At 31.5% G+C, this 21,072-nt stretch overlaps 3 protein-coding genes across 4 annotated transcripts; 2 read left to right on the forward strand and 1 right to left on the reverse strand.

Annotated features, from left to right (window-relative positions):
- The first annotated feature begins 2,566 nt into the window (after positions 1 to 2,566).
- Positions 2,567 to 4,794, forward strand: LOC111006577 (uncharacterized). Its single transcript, XM_022278583.2, has one exon. The coding sequence runs from the start codon at positions 2,914 to 2,916 to the stop codon at positions 4,162 to 4,164; it is 1,251 nt and encodes a 416-aa protein (XP_022134275.1). The 5' UTR covers positions 2,567 to 2,913; the 3' UTR covers positions 4,165 to 4,794.
- A 147-nt stretch (positions 4,795 to 4,941) lies between these two features.
- Positions 4,942 to 7,166, reverse strand: LOC111006028 (transmembrane protein (DUF872)). Its single transcript, XM_022277764.2, has 3 exons — positions 7,007 to 7,166; positions 6,229 to 6,550; positions 4,942 to 5,156 (listed from the first exon to the last, which is right to left on the reverse strand). Exons 2-3 carry the CDS (start codon positions 6,497 to 6,499, stop codon positions 5,077 to 5,079), a joined length of 351 nt encoding a protein of 116 aa, XP_022133456.1. The 5' UTR covers positions 6,500 to 6,550; positions 7,007 to 7,166; the 3' UTR covers positions 4,942 to 5,076.
- Positions 7,167 to 14,073: 6,907 nt separating this feature from the next.
- On the forward strand, positions 14,074 to 19,940 carry LOC111006557 (DUF1336 family protein (DUF1336)). Of its 2 annotated transcripts, none has more exons than XM_022278563.2 (10): positions 14,074 to 14,559; positions 15,620 to 15,985; positions 16,566 to 16,649; positions 16,858 to 17,310; positions 17,654 to 17,786; positions 17,901 to 18,063; positions 18,243 to 18,371; positions 18,594 to 18,788; positions 19,137 to 19,259; positions 19,523 to 19,940. In XM_022278563.2, the coding sequence occupies exons 2-10, from the start codon at positions 15,703 to 15,705 to the stop codon at positions 19,631 to 19,633; spliced, it is 1,674 nt and encodes a 557-aa protein (XP_022134255.1). In that variant the 5' UTR covers positions 14,074 to 14,559; positions 15,620 to 15,702; the 3' UTR covers positions 19,634 to 19,940. The 2 variants fall into 2 exon arrangements, with proteins under 2 accessions (XP_022134255.1, XP_022134254.1); XM_022278562.2 differs by lacking the exon at positions 14,074 to 14,559 and adding an exon at positions 14,923 to 15,080.
- The last annotated feature ends 1,132 nt before the right edge of the window (positions 19,941 to 21,072 follow it).

Genomic DNA, 21,072 nt, shown 5'->3' on the forward strand with positions numbered 1-21,072 from the left:
TGTACATAGTCTTGAAGGGATAGCTCAATTGGTTCAATTGGCATATATATATATATATATATATATATATATTGATGTCAAATTTAGATATTTCATTTCACATTTTATTCATTAATATTCATTATTAGTAAGCCAAAATAAGCATAGTTCAGCGATAATTGGCATATACCAAGAGATTGTAAGTTCGAATCCCCTCCCCAACATGTTGTATCACAAATATGTATATATATATATTCATTACTACTAAAATAAATTATAGAGACCCAAGGGACAAAATTTTACCTTCTAACTTTTAAAATATAATTATAATTTTTTCAATTCCAAAGGCAAATTAGGAAAAAGAAAAAAAAACTTTAATTAATTAACTTTCTTTTACATAAGTTTTTATAATCTAAGAGGATTGGAGCTTTAGGATAGAGAGCAATTGCTCTTCCTCCATTCTTCTTTCACTCTGCCTTTGCTACAAAATTCGTTCGTTCATTCTTTTTTTTTTATAATATCTGTGAGTGTCCGAACTAGCTTACGCACATCTCGACTAATTTCACGGACAATCGTTTGACCCTACAACATTTGATACCGAAAAACACATAGGAATTACTAATTCCTAAGGTTGATGGCTTATCAAGACATTTGAACTGATTCCCTCAACATTCATTCTTCTTCACTCCTAAATACTAAGCATTCATATCTTAAAAGGCAAACTTCACTCTGAAAATTTAGTTATTACAACTCTATTAAAATCATATAAACTCTCTATAGAAAAACTTATATTTCTTGATGGATAAGGTAAGTGGTCGATTGAGTAAACTAGCCAAGAATTGGCTTACAAGTAGGTTGGGTTGATTGGTTCAAACTCATCAACAAAATACCAAAGTAAAAGCCAAATGGCAAATTAAACAAGTTGTGGATTTGGTTAATTTCAAGAGGAAAATTCAGGGTGTGATAGATCCATCGGCATAACTTAGAAAACAGTGACAAACAAATTGGAAACAATGTAAAATCTCATCGCTCTCAACTTTGTCTTTTCTTTTGTCAATGAAATTAAATAAATGAACACTGCCCCTACATTTAATTTGCCATATCTCATCAAATCTCTCTCTCCAATTTCCATGCCTTTTTTTGCACCCATTTTTTAAAAATTATCTTCTCTTGTCCTTTCTAGTTTCTAGCATCATTTTTTTTATCAAGGTAAAAATATATATGTTAAAGGTAAAAATTGATACACCTCATCAAATTCGTCTTACTTGGTTGTCTTGATTTTTTAAAATTGAGGGTTAAAAACGAAAAAGTAACAAAGCTTTTGACTTTTTGCATGTGTTTGTTGCACAACGTTAAATAACTTTATTTTAAAAAAATAAATGTCAACATCTGGACCTTTTTAGGGTGACGTAGCCCCAATTTTAATTAAATAAATAAGATGATGATGGAATGATTGAATAATTATAAAGCTTGAAATTAAATTTCTGGTGTCACCATTTGTGGGCTGAAATTGGACAAGGTTTATAAATATGAATATTTATAAAATATATGGCATTGGGACATTGGATGAATCGCTTTCTTTTGACGTTCATCTCCAAATTACAATCATTAATTTAAGAGAGCAATATGGTCAGGCTTTCCTTTTTTAATTATTATTATTATAATAATTATAAGTATTACTAATTATTAATTATTATATGGTTAATCAGCCAAAGTAAATGTTTTGGAGGCCACTTCCATCTTGATAATGACATGCAGAGATATATTGTTACATAAATGTACAATAATAGCCTCCCATTATTTGCGTTAAAAAGAAAGTTCAAGAAACAAGGTTAAATTCTGTGATTTTAAATCTGAAAATGATTTTGAATTTTGTATCACATTCGTATTAGACAATATTACTTTGCATATAAATTTTCTTATTTTAGACCGTGAGTTCGCTAATTTGTAAGTTCTAAAGCTTAGAAATTGATGTCCTTGAAATTCAAGTGTCACAAATTTAGACTTCACGAAGCGTTAGGATCAATTTGAAGGTTAAATTGGTGTTTTATACATGCCTAAGATTACTAAACCAAACAAATTCATTCTAATTAGTCCCTTTGATATGCATAAATTTGAATTTCTCTTTAAAAATATGTATTAATGACACTAATTATTGATAAGTACAAATACTAATTAGATGACAAAATTAAACTAATTTTTAAAATTCAGAAACTAGCTATATTGATATCAACGAAAAATGTAATTTAACAATTAATCTGTATCTTTAACCTAAGTAACCAATGCCAGATAGTAAAAAGTGCAACAAATTCCAACTCTATCAAGACACAAAAGAACAAAAAATAGTGTATAATGATTTATTCATCAATCTCACATAGGGTTACCTATTTGTTTAGCACTTAAAAAAATACTTCTTTCTTTGAAATGGTAGGAAGGTAACAAATTTTATATTCTCTTTCTTGAAAGTGATAATTTCAAAGTATGTATGTATGTATTATTCTAGATGCTAAAGAGATCAGATCTTGCTTCCTCCCAATGTATGAATACAAAAATACTTGAAATTAATGATTGGAAGGGTTTGGATTGGAGTAAAATAACAAATGGATTAAATTAATTAATTTGGCTACAGAGAACAAAACCCTTTTGAATGAGTCAGAAAATTCACTTGAAAAATCACATCACTAACTTACATGCTTTGAACTTTGCAGTTTGATCAGCTGACATGTGGCCTTTCAAGATGAAGAGCCAATTATTAAAAACAACAAAAATAAGAGACCAAAACTTCATGGAAGACCATTTCAAATTCCCACCATAAAGTCCTCCTCTTGATCTCCCCCCTTATAAATATGCACTTGAAGCAACTCAAGCTGAAGTCAAGCAATCAAACTATATTTTCACTAAAAGAAAGACATTAATTACTTGCTATACCTGCAGATGGCAAGAAAGAGAAAGGCTATTGAAGGAGTGGAAGACAAGATCAGCTCAAATGAACAAGGAGCCATGGGGTGGGATGAGATGGTGAAGGAGGCTGCAGCAGCGGCAGCGCTCGGAGGAGCTCGGAGGGCCCGAAAGCGATTTGTCGGAGTTCGACAACGGCCGTCGGGACGATGGGTGGCGGAGATCAAGGACACCATACAAAAAATTAGAGTTTGGTTGGGCACATTTGACACAGCTGAGGAGGCAGCTAGAGCTTATGATGAGGCAGCTTGTTTGCTCCGTGGTTCCAACACAAGAACCAACTTCTGGCCTTGCTCCACTTTATCCTCATCTTCATCACCTGCCCTTCCTTCAAAAATCACCAATCTTCTCCTCCAAAGGCTCAATGCAAGAAACAACTCCATTATCAACAATCAAGATCAATCAGCCCACGAGAGGAGAAGGCCAAATGAATGCATAGAATTACAATCAGAAACTACAACATGTTTCATAGACAACAACAATGTTATTCTAAGTGATTTGCTGAACGACCATGATCAAGTTTTCACCTTTGGCCACAATAATATCACAGCCAGCAACCCCAATATTGAGGAAATCAGTAGAAGTTTTGAGTCATGTTTGACTGAGAAAGATGAATGTGATGGTGGAGAAATGGAGAGCAATTGGATGGGAATGACCCAGATGGTGAAATCAAGTAGTGGAGATATTGATGAAAATAATGGAGGAGTGGGAGAAGAAGAAGAAGAAGAAGATCAAGAAGCTGCAAGTGTTGTGGATTTCCATTTTCTTGATGATATTGGGCCACCATGTTACTACTCTCCATTTGAGATTGCTGAGGAGATTGGGAAGGCAATGGAGGGATCAGAAGGGAGTGAGGATGAGCCTTCTTCAATGATGAGAGAAGCCATGAAGAGGATGAAATATGAGAGGAAAATTTCAGCTTCTCTCTATGCCTTTAATGGGATACCTGAGTGCTTAAAATTGAAGCTTGAGGGAGGAAATTATGGCAAATCTTCCACTGAACTCGTAACTAGCTTGAGAAGGGCATGTGATATCAAGAGAGATGAGAAGAAGGTTGAAGAAGAAGAAGAAGAAGAGGAAGAATATCAGAAATTGATGAAGGAGAAGGAGGAAGAGAAAGAAGAGGGTTCTTCAGCTGAAAATGAAATGGAGTCTTTTTCAAGCAGTGATGTTGATTTGTCAATTTGGAGTTCACTGGATCTGCCACCCATTTGCTTCGTTAATTGAATTTTGCCTTCGCCATGCCATGATGATCAACAGCAGGAAACCCAGAGAGAAAATTGGGTTTTGGGATTTTTTTTTTTATTTTAATATGAGAAGTTGAGTCTATATATACATATAATTTGACGATTAACCATATATCTATTAAATGGATGGAGAAGAACAATTGGGATGTATTGTTAAATTCATATTTAATCCACCAAATAATTATTTTACCATTAGTTTTCAATCTAGTTTTTCTTTTATCTCTTTTACTTAAAATCTAAAGTATGATGGTAAAAGAAAGTATCCTAATCTCACATAATCAAAGGGACAATCAAAACTAAATTCAACAACTTAAACTTAAACTAAATGTAAATTCTACAGAAAAAAATAATAGATTTTTGAACTCGAATAGAAACCAAGTCAGAACTTCAAGAACGAAAAATGTATTTACCCTTCTATTTTCAAATATTGCTTTGGCTTCACCATCAAGAATTAAACAATGGAATCAAATTGTTGTAATCTAAGTTTGTAAGATTGTAGAGATCCCATCAAGACAGAGGACAAATCTTTTACTTTTGTCCATTCCAAAAACAACAATATGCTAAACAATTCTTAAATCTACAACTTTTTGCTTTGAGCCCAAACACAAGCCATCCAAAGGCAGCGATGTTGCATAAGCCTTGCTCCAAGCATTTAGTCATATGGAATAATCTCACTCGAAGTGTTTGCATGGGCACAGAGTTCATAAGTTTCAGCTACAAATCTATCAAGTTTTTCTAACCTAAAAAAAACAAGCTATGAAAGAAGAATAAAAGATGAATAAATTACAAACTCAAGAGACATGATTCTGTACACACCATAATTTATATGATAGTTTAGTTTACAGTGAAAGAGTGAACGAAACAACCATGCACCATCGAGATAGGAACACAACTAGTAATCGGGGATGTAAGCAAAGCGATATCCATTAACTCCCCTCCATGCATAATATGCAATCCTGGTTTCGTAAAAGCCTGCACCAAAAAAGCAATAGTTGCTCAGATTATCAAAATTCTAGGATAGGATGAGCCAACAGCACTTCTACCGACATCATTTTCAATAGAAATAGAACTTTGATTCACACTCCATTTTGGATTTCTGGATACATTTTGTATTGTTTAAAGGAAAAATAAGAAAATAAATAAGAATCAAATTTCTAAGAACAAAACTGTCCATGACAGAATGACAGAAACAAGTACCATACTTGTATGAGATGTACGAACCAAATAAATTAAATTGATAGTCAGGGCAGCTTAATAGCAAAACACTAACAAGTATTAACTAGTACTTTCTTTCTGGAGATTTGGTACGCTTCACATTTTGTTGTAATATATTCTTCCTCCATCTGTGCAATTTGAGTGTTTTTTACAAGTCCTATGGGCCAGGAATGTTCCTGTTCGTATATATTTTTATCATTATTTCAATGTTTCTTTCCTGGACGATCCTGACCATTTTAAATACTAAAAATATTCAAATATTCAAATAAACATAAAATTCAAAAGATTGTGTTTTTTCTCTTAAAGAGATATAAAATATGGCTATTAAATGCACATCTATTGAATAAAAGTGTTCACAAAGACATGAAACAGAAATGTCCATTAGATGTGTCTCTATTTTACTTGAGAAAAGAAAAAGAACGAAAGTTACAACTACAATAATAATTAAGAGCGAGACTTCAAAAAGGAGTACAACAATCAGGATAACTAATACTGGAGGGGCTTTAGAGTCATCCAATTTAACATCGACAGCATAATAAAATATAGTCCCTGCTCTTTTCTGTTATTTTTCTTCAGCTCTCATAAATGCTACAGGCCCTCCAAATGTTAGAAAAGCAAGAAGCCAGTTCACTCACAACTCTCTTTCAAAATGTTAGCTCACACCTTATTACTTGTAATAGATCAACAAAATCGATTCCATTACGTCAACTATGGCTTGACCTAGCAGCCAAGATTCACATATCCAGCATCGGAATAAACAGCTAACATTTATAAACATATAACAAAAGCCACATGTCAAAAACCATATAAAAGAGAGAAATTTCAATACCTGGGAGGAAGGTCAGAACCCCCAACGCTAGAAGACCATAGGCTTGAGATTTCTCTCCTGGCATGTGACCTCTTAATACAAAGTACGAAAGAAAGAGAAGCAATGATCCAAGAAGTAACAGGAAGATTGCAAGAGCGATGGATTTCCAGGGGACCTTGTCAAAAGATTTGGGTGTATAAGAAAAGCGAGGGTCATACTGACTTCCTTCATAATCAAGATCGTTATCATCAGTGGGAAGGGAGCTGTAACGAACATTCCGCCTAGATGCCATGACAGCAGATTGCAAGAACGCAGTCTTCAAATTCCAACCAAAACGAGCCACCTTTAAAATACATCAAGCGGAGGATAAAAAATTAGAGTATTCACATGATTGTCGATAACAAACACAGACAGTGAGAATTTTGACCCTTCTCGAAACCGCACATAAACAATAATTATCGCCCAAAATAAAAACGAAGCAAAAGTGGCAATAAAGATAAGAAAATCTCATGCGTTCAACCTAAACCATGTATGAGCGAACATAGAACATGTACTTGTTATCATAAGGATACGCGATCCATTGATTCGCGTCATAAATTTTCTCCATTTGAATCTCTAAAAGATCTGATAAGAACTTCTATTTTAAATAATCCAATTTGACGCAACAATCAATTTCTTCTACATTCAAAACTTCCACTACCAAAAATCTAACCACCTTCCATACAAACAGCGAACAAAGATTTAAAAGATCTAAGCCATAAATGTGTCGATTGAATCAACGTTAAGTGAGAGGCTCTACCTGGAAAGGAAAGGCGAAATACACAATGGAAGAGGCGAAAGTGATGGTGAAATCTCAGAAATCCCGTGGAGTTAAAAGAGTCAGAGAAAAGTTTCTGATTCTTTGGCGGTCGAAGAGAGACCGGAGGCTGAAGCTCGAGAAAGTCGTCGTTTCTTTGATTCGGCGGAGGAGGGAGGATCTCTGACCGGGTCTCAGGAGGATCTTGGGCTTCGTGTTGGGCCGAGCCTTTGCAGTTATTGGGCCGGGCCAGCCACTTAATCATCCTCTTTTACGGGGCAGAAGAAGAAATTCAGCCCGGTTTAGGCGTTGTAAAATCAAAATAATTCGAACCGATTCGTAAATATTAATTTTAAATGTTTTTATTAAAAAAAAACCTTTTTTTTTTATTTTTGAAGCGTAAAAGGAAAAAACCAAGAAACTTTGCTTGATTGTGTTACTGACTGTGTTAAACATTTTAGGTTAAATTACTGTTATTGTTTGTTGTATTTATTTAGTTCATCTAAAACTTTTAATTTGTCTCTAAACTTTCAAGATTAGGTATACTTGTTTCTTAACTCTAAATATTAAAGATAATAAATCACCAATGAACTCAAAAGGATTCGAACATAAGATCTTTCGTTCTGCTACTATATTAAACAATAATAAATTACCGATGACTTAAAAGTTTACAGTGATAGATTTGATAAATTTAATTGATATATGGATATAGCAATGGAAATAAATCAGTAAAATTTGTATTTCATAAATCTTTGTCAATAAATTTAGAAGTTTGATGGTTAAATTAGCCAGGTCAACCCATGGACTTATTAGACAAAAAGAAAAATTGAAAACTCATATATCTATCTTAAATTTTTTGAAGTATATAAACTGAAGCGGTGCAAACTTATAATTCAAGCAAAATTATAGTGTTACTGAGATATTAATTATATTTAAAAATGGAAAATAAAGACCTTGAAAAGAAAAAAAAAAGAAAAGAATTAGATTTATTTGGCAATAACGTTACTCTTTTCAGACATTATTGCATTTCAATAGTTTATGACCCCATTCACATACAATCAGTAAATACACTTATCTCGCCGTTATTATTTATTTTCTGAAGATTATATTAAATTAATCAAGCCATTAATGCAATTGGAGAAAGTCATCTTTCCTCTATCTTCATTAATTTGCTTCTTTTAAAATATTGATTTTAGTGCACCGATAAAAAGAAGTAATGATAATAAAATATTAGTAAATTCTCCAAGCCCTAGAAATTGAATAATCGAAAAAGAGCGCTTGGTAGTTTGGAAATTTTTTTCAATTTCCAAGAAAGTTCTATTGCATATGCCAACACTCCCTCATTATTAAATTAAAATTTGGAGAAAGAATCTCCTTTTATTTGCTTCATTTGTATGTTTTTTCCTTTTTTTTTCCTTTTTTGTTCAATGCATCTTAATTAATTAAGCCGAATTCAAAATCCTTTTATTTTCTTAAGGTTTATGCCTTGCAACTACTTTAAAAAATGTTCCATCTTTTGCAATATAAAAAGAATTAAGAGATGCTCTCTACCAAGTATTCATCATTTTCGAATACAACAAATAACTAAAATAATATTTGCTATTTAATTCTATTTTTAAGATTGTTTTTATTTTCTTTTTTCAAGAGAAAAAAAAAAAGATTTCATCTGTGAGATCAAGACATAATAAGAAAACCACGAAGAAGAAAGATAACAACAAACCAAAACAAGAACAAGCATAAAAACACACATATAATTATAAAGCTAAACTAGAAAAAGAACTCAGTTCTGAAGATAATCCTCGATGAGACTCCATCAAAATTTAGCCTCTAGAATGAACATTATCTCGCCAAGTGATAACACGAGTATAAAAATCATTCTAGACAAGATATAAGATAATTGAAGTCAAACAGTAGATATCATCATGGATTCTAAAATGGCATTCTTTTCGAATATGAGATATAGATGCTGTCCAAGCAATCTTCTATCTAATAAATTGACTAAAATAATTTTTACTAAAAAAAAAATTATGAGGGCTAAGTTTTTCCAAGTGCAGCAATCCTAAGTAAATGAGACACTTCTTTCAACTCAACTCAAAAAAATAAGATAAAAATAAATAGATAAATCTAGCCGATAATAAAAAATAATAATAATAAGGTCTATTTATTAGTACAATAAATGTGGGGAGGTGATAATTTGAACTTTCGACTTCTAGGAAAGGAGCAAGTTACCTTAACCACTAAACTAAACTTGGCTATAAAATTTTAACTATTACTGTTTACTTATTTTTACTCTAATCAATATATACGATACATGTATAAAATGAACTATCCGAACTAATAGGATAAAATTTGATTTGAGACATACCATTCACAAATATTTTGAATCTGAACAATGTAATTTTTAAAATATCCTGAAATGATACAAAATTATAAGAGTATTATTATTTTAATGAACCGATTTTGCTTTTTGGTTGAATTAGGGAATGAAATTAATGAGGCACCTTTTTTACAGCATAGGAACGATAAATGTTTCTAAAGAAATAATTAAGGAAAGTATATGATCAGTAATGGAATGAAGCATCCTTTATTGGATTGAAAAGGGTTTTATGTGGGATCGAGCTGCAATGCAAATGGAAGATTCTCATTTAAAACAAAAAAGAGAGTCCTTCAATAAATTGTTAATAAAAACACTAGATTGTCTTTAGAAATAATTATTCGAACAAATGAATATTAAAATATTAAAATTGGTGTTAGAAAATATAATATTAATATTATCTATTTCTCTCTACGGTAATTGACATATACCTCAGAAATTTCTTTTAGAGAGACTCGTTCTTCAGAGATAAGGATAGAAAAATTTTTGTTGGGGCGAAGATTTCATTTTCAACTTTGACTCACCAAATGCAATTTTGTTATTCTATTGATGAATCTTGCTTTCTATCGTTCAATATTTTAATGAAAGTAAATGAAAAGGACACACCAATTAAGTTTGAGATGTTTCTTGGTCTAATTATTTGTCGGACTTTGATCAATTTGTATAACACGTTAAAATTGATGAGAATTTCATAATATATAATCTTTTTGGTAATATTTACAAAATAGAAAATGTCATATCCACCAAAAGAATATCATAAATTTAATAATTAAAAAATTGCTAGCTTTCTATTATTATAGTTAACATATGGTAATTCACATAAATTTGGAGAATTTTTAGAACTTCAAAGTTAAAAATATCAAAATTTAAAACTCATATACAAAGTTAATCCAAACGATGGTAAAAGCATCGAGAATAAAGAGAAAGGAATATGAAAATTGAGTTATCTTAATTTTCAACATATTTCTTAAAGATAATATATAAAATAAAATATTTAAAAAAAATCAGCAAAAATAAGGTACAGTTCGTATACATTTCATGTAAACTAAAACGATTTTTTTCTGTTTTCTTAATTTTTAAAATTTATTATTATTTGTTTACCAGTTTTATTTGAACGAGCTAAAATATGGGGATAAAAACCCAAGATCTGACAGAAACACAAAAAATAATAAACATGAAACATGAATTATTGCATATCTTTATATATTTATAGCTATAATGGGCTCAATTGATTGCATCTGACCAAAATTTCCACACTTTTTGTTCATCCTTTGGCAGAATAAAGTTGGACACATTTCAAATCAAACAAATTAATGCCAATTCAAATTTTAGAAAGGTATGAATGGTGGGGTTAGAGACTGGGTGTATTTAGAACCCTTTTTTTTTCTTTTTATTAAACTGTTTATTTCAAAGAAAAAACATTGGGGGAGCAATACAGCTATATTGAAGTTGGATTTTGGCTTATTTTGAAAATGAAGCATTACCATATATATATATATATATATATATATATATATATATATATATATATATATATATATATATATATATATTTTTGGGTTGGGCCATCAGACATATAATATGTCACTAAAAATAATGTGTTACATGCTTTGCCACCACTTTGCTATGTCTTTTTGGATTTTTCTACATAGTTTCTATTTGCCTTTCCCACTCCTTTTCAAAACCTTTTCATTTTTTTCTTTTTTGGGTCATATAATATAAGTTTGTGAGAAAATTACATTGATCAATTACATGTGACATCTTACATTAAGTTTTTTTTCTTCTTTTTATTGAACTCTACATTTTAGTTTGAGTTTATATATATAGAGTAGTGTTCATGAGTTGAGCAAAATTTAAATCTACATCTTTAGAAATTTCAAAAGTTTTTTTTTATCATATATATAGTTGAACATCACGTTGAAATGAACTCTTAATCAGTCAAAAATTCTTTATACAGTTTTAAGAAAAATTATATCAATCTCGTTCCTAAGTTAGATATTATATGAAAATGATGAATAAAATTATAATAATATATATGTTTTTTTTGGTAAGATACGTGGATAAGGGTTTGAACTCATGATCTTTTAAATTATAAATGGATGTCTTAACTAATTGAACTAGATATAATTTGACAAAATTATAATGATATTATTGCAAAGGGTTAAAATAATTCGATAATTTTGAAAATATATAATAATAGAATGTAAGTATATTTGTTTATATGGGCAAAATCAAAACTCTCCCATCTAATTCCGTTCAAACTTTGAGATTTGATTGATTGGTTAAATTACTAAGAGAAGAATTTGGGTTCCATTAAATCAATCATAATGGAAAAAAGATTGTGTGATGAGACAAAATCATTGGCTTTCTTATCAAAATTCCTTGTAATTGAGATCAATTAGGAAAATGTTTTGTCAGCCCACCACTCACAAAAAAGTGATACATTACCAAAATGACCACAATGCCCCTGCCATTTTTGTTTGCTTTTTGATTTGAGAATTTGAAAAATTGTTTATATTGACCCACCAAACCAAAAGTTGGTGGAGAATTTTCTCACTCACTGGTTTGATCTGCAAATACGGCTTTATTATAATAGAATTAAGAAATTGAATCCATATTTGAGCGTTACCCTGAACTATATTTTATTATTTATTAGTCTTCCAATTATATAAATCAATATTTTATTCGTAAATATCTAAATTAGTTTACATACATGCACTTCGGCTAATCTCACGAAACATGATTTTACAATATTTGGTGTCAGGTTATAAATTAAAGTTTAAGCTACATATTAATTTTTATTAATGATAAAATTTAAATATAAGTTATGCAAACTCTTATTTCTTTTTTTTTTTTCCTTTTTTTAGATTGGATATAAGATATGAATAAGATGACCTTAAAAACGGAAGATTTGAACATAAGGGTGGGATTTGGTGACCAAATCTCAATGCAACTGTTGACTTTGTAAAGTCAAGGATCATAATGATCAATTTATCACTTCAATGAATAATTATATATAGGTTTAAATATTTATTTGGGGTTGTACTAAATAATTTACTATTTTTTTTATTTATAGAAACTAAATAATTTACCATTATGTTTACTAGTTGCACTCCAATACGATTAATCCTTATGCATTAATGTTCAATTAAAATTTATGTTTTAAATTCTAACTTAAATTCACAATCACATCCATCATGTGTCAATAAAACAACATTATGAAGCTTATTACGTTCACAAATAACTTATCATATTAGATTTATTATATTCTTCATTAATGGTAGAGACGTGTGTAAATTTCAATAAAAATATATGAATGAATAATAAAATTATGAGAAGTATAGAAATCCGAATGGAAACTAATAGCATAGTAATGATGCAAAAATTCAAATTGGAAATAATACTTTTTTTCCCTCTTATTTGTATTTAGTCTTTGTTTGTTCCCTTTGTCAATTTCTATTCCAAGTTGCTTTAAAACAACACAAAATCTAGTGAGGTTAAAAATGTAATTAGCGCGTCTTGTAGATTTCATATTTAAGTGATTTATAAATTATGATTATATCAATAACAATTATGATTTCGATTTAGCGGATGACGTAATAAATAATTAAGAATTCAATTAAAACTGTAAAATAGCAAAAGTTCGTTGGTAACAACCTACTTGTAAGTTGTTAGTTGGAGAATTAATTAATGGATTCTTATTATATCATCAACACCTAAATTAGATTAAAATAAAATTAAAACTAAAACGATAAAAATAAAATAATTATTGTATGTATGGACAAAAAGTAGGAATAATAAAACTTCTTCCTTTTTTTTTTTTGGTTGCCAAAGAATAAAATGGATGCCCCAAGTCCGAACAAAAGTCTAAATAATAATCAAAGTATTTGCTCACTATCTTTTAAATTACTTTTTATGTATCTTTCAGACATATATTTAATTAATCAAGCTTCAAATAAACTTCAATTCAGATTTAGGCAGTAATATGTTTAATGATTAAGCTCCACAATCCTACAATTATAATATCATCATCTTTATAACTTCCAATCATTCTTCATCCCAAAACTGACTAAGTGGTTCATAGAACTTTTATCATCCCCTCCCTCAAAAAAATTTTTAGGGTAAAATTTTAATTAATTGTTTTAGCTAAGATTTTAATTTTCTTAACAAATTTCCATACTTTTATCTCATTATTATTCTTTCTTATTTTCCTCGATAAGAGATTATTGTAACTATATTTAGTCCAATCATCGTAGACCAACTTAACCTTCCTCTTCATAGAGTGTTTAATGCAGTCTAAATATTCAATAATATAGGTCATAACTCACGCTGCTATAAGATTTAAATGTTGTATGGATATTAATTTTAAAACTTTATAAAAATCAAAAGATTTCAATCGTTGGATAAGATTTAGATAAAATTTTTCTTAATCTTTATGCATGACCGTATAGAAATACCCACAGAAAATATCTCATCTTTATACAAATGACCATAGAAAACATATATATTTATATAAAACTCCATTTTTACACACATCATCCCAACTAAAAAATTGCATATTTAAAAAAATAATAAAAGAAAAGACGTGTTGAAGGGTTTTTTTTTTTCTTATTTATTATTTATTTATGGTTAAATTTGTAAATATAAATAGTAAGAATGGAAACAAAACGCGGTGGCATCAGCCAACGACTGAAAGATTTGTTATACGGAATTTCATGGAAGGCAACTGCTGAAGCTAATACGACAGCAAGAACCCTCTCTCTCAATTCGTGGCACCCAAATCCGAAACAAAAAAAACAAACCTAAATTGGAGGAGAAATTTACGAAGATACTCCACCAAATACAAACTTTGATTTGTGCGTTTCACGTTCCGTTTCTACAACAGATCCCATTTTCGTCTTCTTCTTCTTCTTCTGCAATTCTGTTCTTCATTCCATTGTATTTAATTTACTCTCAATCTCAATCTCAATCTCAACCTTCCAGCAATTCTTTTGGCATTTTTTTTTCTATTTTATCATTTCGAGGAAGAATCGCCATCTGGGTGTTTATTGCTCCTCGATCCGATTGTTTTCCGGACCCACCCACCTACCCCTCTCCACGCTTTCCCCTCTCCACCGAGATCTGGGCGGCATCACGGAATCGTTTTTCGACCTTCATCTGTGTAATCCCTTTATCAGTTCTGGTTAGTTCCTGCATTTTCTTTAAGTTCCATTTCCAATGCCCTTTCTGTTGTCGAAATCTTCTTGTTGAAGATTCATCAACCTGTTTGGTTATGTGCTGAATCACGATTTAAAAAAGTAAAGAAAAAAAAATTGTAGTTTATAATATGTTTATAATATTTATTATTGTTGTTTTTTGTTTATCATTATCTTCATCAGGGGGAGCAGTAAAACGCTATTGTGTTTTGTTTTCTTCTGTGAAATGGTTCTGTTTTCTTTTTTTCTTTTTTACCTTGGTACATCATACATGGACTTTGTTTTCGTCCTTTTGTTATTTTCTGTAGTTCTTACTCATGGAACATAATGTCCTCCAATTCTTTAAGTGGACCCTCTTAAACCTTCTCTCTCAAACTTCCTTTTCAACTTCTTTGTTCTTCTGTATATTTAGTTTTCCTCTTTCAAGAAGGCATAGACTGGGGAAGAAGACTCTCTCTCTCTCTCTGTCTCTCTCTAGTTTGGAACTTTTCCAGAACGCAGAAGCAAGGTTGAAATTTCTGACTTCTCTGATTTTTCAACTTTTTAAAGCTTTGAGATTCCGACTCTTCCTTCCCTCTTTTTTTTTTTTTTTTTTTTTTCCTTCCCGAGCTATTAGAATTTGAAATTTACATACTTTTCCGGCCTCTAGATGTTCTCTTAAGAAATTTCTTCTTCTCATCCAGATTATGCACATTTAAAATTTGATCATGATTTTAAATCTTGATAGTGTGTTGCCTATTTCTTGTCTGCATTTACGAGCTGTTACTTTTGAGCAACTTTTCATAAACATGGATGGATTTCAGTATATGCAATAAGATTATAGAGCCTCATAAAATTTTAAATACATATTTTTTTGTGGTCCTTTACAAATGAACGTAGCAGAGATTTGAGTCATTTGGCTAATGATCTTTTCAGTCTATCTGTCTCTGTTTCTCTCTATCTCGTGCACTCACACATGTTCACACACTTACACAGGTATATGAAGAGATTTACATTCTCACAATGTAATATGTAAGCAAAATTGATTACTGAATGCACCATTTTCAGGTGTCTTGTTCGGTGAATCGAGCTTGAGGAAGTCCTTTCTCTTTATTGGAATTATTGCGCGTTTCAATCTTTGGACGGCTATCATGGGAGGCTGTGTATCAACACCGTCAAAAAAAATTAGAACTCGGAAAAAACTGCATCATCAGTTTGGAAAATATGGTAAAAAGATTTCGAGTTCTATCCCAAGAGCTATCAAAAAAAGGAAGAGCAGTGCAGGAAATAGGGTAACTGATTATGCTGTCAGTGAGTTTGTTCATTTGGATTTTGAGAGTGGTACAACAACTACTTGTAGAAGATCAGAGGTTTCTAATTCAACATTTCACCTCACCCAGCTACAATGGCTCCACAGTCAATATGATGGAAATGGTATGCTCCCTCCAATTTTAGCATTTTATATAATTTTTTTGCCATTGGACTTATGCAACCCTCCTACAGAACATCTTATTATGTCGTTGGGGTTTCTGATATGATCTTCTAAAATGCATCTGACAAGTTAATGATATTTCGTTATTTTTTAAAAAATAATCACCATGCATAGAACTATTATATGATCTTCTCGAACCTTTTAAATGTAAAAATTGAAATTAGGATTAAGGCTGTAAGGGAGTTGTTTCTGGAAGCACTTTTTTGTTTTTGAGAACAGTAACTTGGTGAAAACTTGTTTAAGCGGTTCTTTTTCCTTCAAAAAGTTGCTTCCGTTGTGCTTCTTTTGAAAAACAAGGACTTATGAATAGTGATTTCAAAATGCACCATAACATATCAATGCACAAATACTCTTTTTATGCTTCCTTTTCCTGAGCATATAGTCTAAATTGAGACCCATGTTTGACTCACTATTGTTTTGTCTGAACTCAAATACAGGCCATTTCACTCGAGCATTTTAAGAACAATGTAAAAAAAAAAGTTACTAACTTATTGAACGTGATTTTCACAAATCGTGTTTCAGCAATTGGCCAAGACGAAGCTTGGTTCGACTCTGTCAGCGTTCTGGAGTCTGATTCAGACGATGAATTCAGTAGTTTGCATGGAGGTAATATGAATGGTGGAATTTTCTTCTAAATATATACGTAGTAAGGTAGAAGCTTTTGGCTATGGAAAATATTTTACAACCAGTCGGAGCCCTGTGTTTGATTAACAATTTTACATAACCGTTTAGATTATATTTCTCTTTATCTTTTTTTAAGCATTTTAAGGCTCAGCTTTTGAGTATTGACTGTTTCATCATCTGTTTTTCCCAGATGGTTTTCCATTAGTGGGAAATGCAATCGGGAACATCTCAAGTGGCCAAGTGGTTCAGTACGAAAGATCATGCTTTCTGGAAAATAGGTGCAAGTATGAAGAATACCACGAAAGCTTTCTAAAAATAGATGGAGGAAAATCAGAAAATATCAAGAACAAGGACGGATTGGGTCTGATAAGTAGCCAAGGCCATGAAATTTGCAGCAAGAGGAGGTCAATGTTAGATCATTCTTATGGCAGCTTCAAAGGTATAAAAGAGGATTGGCGTACTTCTACAGAGAAGAATCAAGAGAATACGTTTAAGTCTGCCTTACCTCGTATGGTTCCCTCTCTCAGTTTCAATGAGAAGATTCTGAATTCTCAGGCTCCTCAGGCACCCAAAAAGCAGTCAGCAGTTTTCAGGCTTTCTTTAAAGAGACGGTCATGCGAAGGAGAAGAAACCATAGAAAAGTGTGAGTGTTCATATGATTTAAACCTCACATACCCTTTTGGCTTCAATACTTCGTCTCGGTTTCTGAAAGTTGAAATACATTTATCAGAAATAACTCCATTACCGATGCTTAGTCATAAAGGCAGTTCAATTTAACTAAAATCTCATAGAATTAGATAGAGCGTGAGGCAGTATATTCAAGAAATAACTGTCAAATATTATAGGGTTAGCTGGCAATTGCTTGTTTTGAACTGGGACACTTGAATTTTTGGGAAATAATACAAAATGTACGTTCCTGGACCCATGCTTTCTATGTATATCGAAATGTAGCAATTACAACCTGTCTAATTTATGGTATGCAACAGGCGAATCAAAGAAGTATCTGTACCGTCCTAGAGCCGGACATATACCATGTTCTTCAGGAGAGAAACCAACCCCAGGATGCTGGTCCGAGATTCCACCATCAACTTTCAAACTCCGTAGTGAAAGCTACTTCAAGTATGCCATTTTGTTTGTTCAATATCATCCTTTCCTGTGACTGGATTTTGACTTGTATCTTGTCTGTTATTTACTTTGCGAATCTTATAATTTTCTTCTGATCTTTACATGTAGAGATAAGAAGAAATATCCTGCTCCAAATACCAGTCCTTATGTTCCAATTGGTGTCGATTTATTTATGTGTCCCAAAAAAATTAATCACATTGCTCAACACCTGGAGCTTCCTTCTGTGAAATCTGATGCAAAAGTGCCTACTCTACTAATTGTAAACATTCAGGTAAATTTTCTGTAAGTCGGCTCTATGGCAAATGATACTGCCTTAAAAATCCATTTATGCTGAATATTTTTCCTCAACTCATTTTCCATGACTTATACTTTTACGACTGAAGTTCCATTTTTTATTGTTCCTCTAGGTTAAAATTTTGTAGCAGTTAAAATCCTTCTTATTTGTTGCAGTTGCCCGCTTATCCTGCTGCAATGTTCCTTGGTGATAGTGATGGGGAGGGAATGAGTCTTGTTTTGTATTTCAAAGTTTCTGAGAAGTTTGAGAAGGACGTCTCTCTTCATTATCAGGAAAGTATCAAGGTAAATTCCTTTTTTACTTTAATCTGCTGAGTTCATTAGCTTTAATACTCCTGCTTCAATCTTCATAATCACCTAAAGCATTGAGCTTTTCAATTTTATTACCTCCATTCTCTTTCTATCCTTTTCTCCTTTTTTATGTTCTTAAGTTGCCAAATGGGTCTCCCATTCAACATGGGTTTTCAAGATATCTCACAGCATAGATACTCTTTGCTTATTCTACAGAAATTGGTTGATGATGAGATGGAAAAAATCAAAGGATTTACGAAAGATTCTACTGTTCCATTCAGGGAAAGGCTAAAAATTATGGCAGGGGTGGTTAATCCAGAGGAGCTCCATTTGAGCTCTACTGAAAGGAAGCTCGTTAGTGCTTATAACGAAAAACCTGTCCTTTCACGGCCTCAGCACAGTTTTTACAAGGTACATATCAAGAAACATTTGAACATATGACCTATGAATATTCTGAAGAATATCTGATTCATCTAGATCAAGGAAAAAATGACAATATTTCTTCTGGATGTTTCTCCTTGAAGCATAGTCCTTAATATGTTTGTATTTTGTAATGGGATTGAGATTCCGAGAGACTTTGAGCTAAGGGTAGTAGAGTAAGATGTGTAATGAGTTTCGTTTCAAACAGAAGTACATTACATAAAATGTCGAATAAAGGAGAATAGAAAGGAAGGAAGGATGTAATTCTCAACTGCCATATTTCTTGTAAGTTATCTGGAAGTACTTCAAAATTTTTAAACCATCTTTTCACAAATGCAGGGACAAAATTACTTCGAGATAGATCTTGACATTCATCGTTTCAGCTACATATCAAGAAAGGGACTTGAATCATTCCGAGAACGTTTGAAACATGGAATACTCGATCTTGGTCTAACCATCCAGGTATATACTCGACACCATTGCACTCTTTCTATTCTAGTTATGGAGTATTTTTTCCACATCAATCAGAAAGGGAGAGAATAATGCAGTTCATGTTCATCCTTTACACGAGATATAAATTCACCACTCACGTAGAAATGGTGCACTGCTAAGACAGCAGTTTACAAATGCATTGATAGGGTAGAGTAGGAAGAAATAGTGTTACTCAGTCAAACCAAGTCTTTTTTTTGTACTTAGAATTGCTTCTGTGTTGACAATTATAACAGGCACAAAAACCTGAAGAACTGCCAGAGCAAGTTCTGTGTTGTGTGAGGCTGAATAAGATTGATTTTATGGGTCATGACATTCCCACATTAGTGACCCCTGAAGAAGATTGATACTGATCGATAGTACAGTACATTTCTCGATTTGCCACGACATGTCGTTACTGGAGCTGCTCTACAAAAGCAGGTAGATGGCATCTGTTTTCAACACACCGAAATACCGCCCCTCTGGTTCTTCTATATAATACGAAAGTATCCTCGAGTTTTTGGCCAGTAAATCACTCTTCTTCTTCCCAACCCAGAAGCAAGCCTGCACTGGGCAATGCCTCGATGCCATGTTAACAGTTTACACCCCTTTTCTCACTGTATATGTTTATTACATTGTCCTGATAATAAGAGCCAATAATTTATTTGAAATGCAGATCAGAGCATAACTCAACTCAAGACATCAATAATCTTCCTTATGAGTAGCATATTCAAATTCTCATCATTTTATTTGAATTGTAATATTGAAAAAAAAATGTATGCAATGACCTATGTGTTATTATTATTATTATTATTATTATTATTATTATTCTTGTGAGTTAATCATGGGCATTTAGTCTACAAATAAAATTTGACATGGATTTTATTTTAGAACTTATACGTTTGTTTTGTTAATCATTATTCTTTCTTTAAACAGTTGGTTCATTCTATATCTTTAATTTGATGTCAAACTCAATATATGTGGCTTTAAACTCTAGTATGTTTGCTAAATGCAATATATAACCAATGCTTAAGTGATTAATAACCTTTCCAGAATATAATATTTGAAAGCATAATAATATGAAAGTTAAATTACTAAAACAGAATTTCAATTTTCAAAATTTCTATTGTAGTTTCAATTAAACCGATCGCGAAGTTTTCCACTCTAAAATAAATAGAAAGTTATTATCAAAACATATGGCTATTTTTCTCTTTTTTTTTGTGGACGTGCAAAATATACGGCTATTAGTGATTGATTTCAATTTAGATATAAGGTCGATACCTAAACTTTTTAACTTTAAAAGATGTTTAAATATCAAACTCAATATTTTGATCAGTACCAATAATCAGATTGTCAAGTTAAGTTCAATGTAACCATTAGTATCAGTTGTTTCATGTTGGGGGATCGAACTCAGAACCTCATGGCTTGAGGTACATATCCGAATGAAAATTATCAATCTACATGTGCCGTTGAAAATATACATACATCTGAATAAAGGTTCTAAATTTCAAATTCGGGTCGAATTATTTAGGCCTCAATTTTTCCATAGAAATGTTGATGGGAATATTGATAAAAATGTTGAGGATGTTTTCAAGAATATTATGAAAAAAAAAATTCAAAAAAAAAATAATAACAAAGCATTTTACACTTTTCTAATAGGTTTAACAGGATTATTATTAATGTTATGCCTATATTAGTGATATTTTATTAATATTTTTATATTTTATCGATTTTTTTTGTAATATTGTGACATGTCAATCTATCTTGAATCCATGAGTACATAGAAATATCTATAGAAATGTTAACA

This window comes from Momordica charantia (genome assembly GCF_013281855.1).
Source record: "Momordica charantia cultivar OHB3-1 chromosome 4 unlocalized genomic scaffold, Mcharantia_2.0 BLBB01000004.1, whole genome shotgun sequence".
NCBI lineage: Eukaryota > Viridiplantae > Streptophyta > Magnoliopsida > Cucurbitales > Cucurbitaceae > Momordica > Momordica charantia.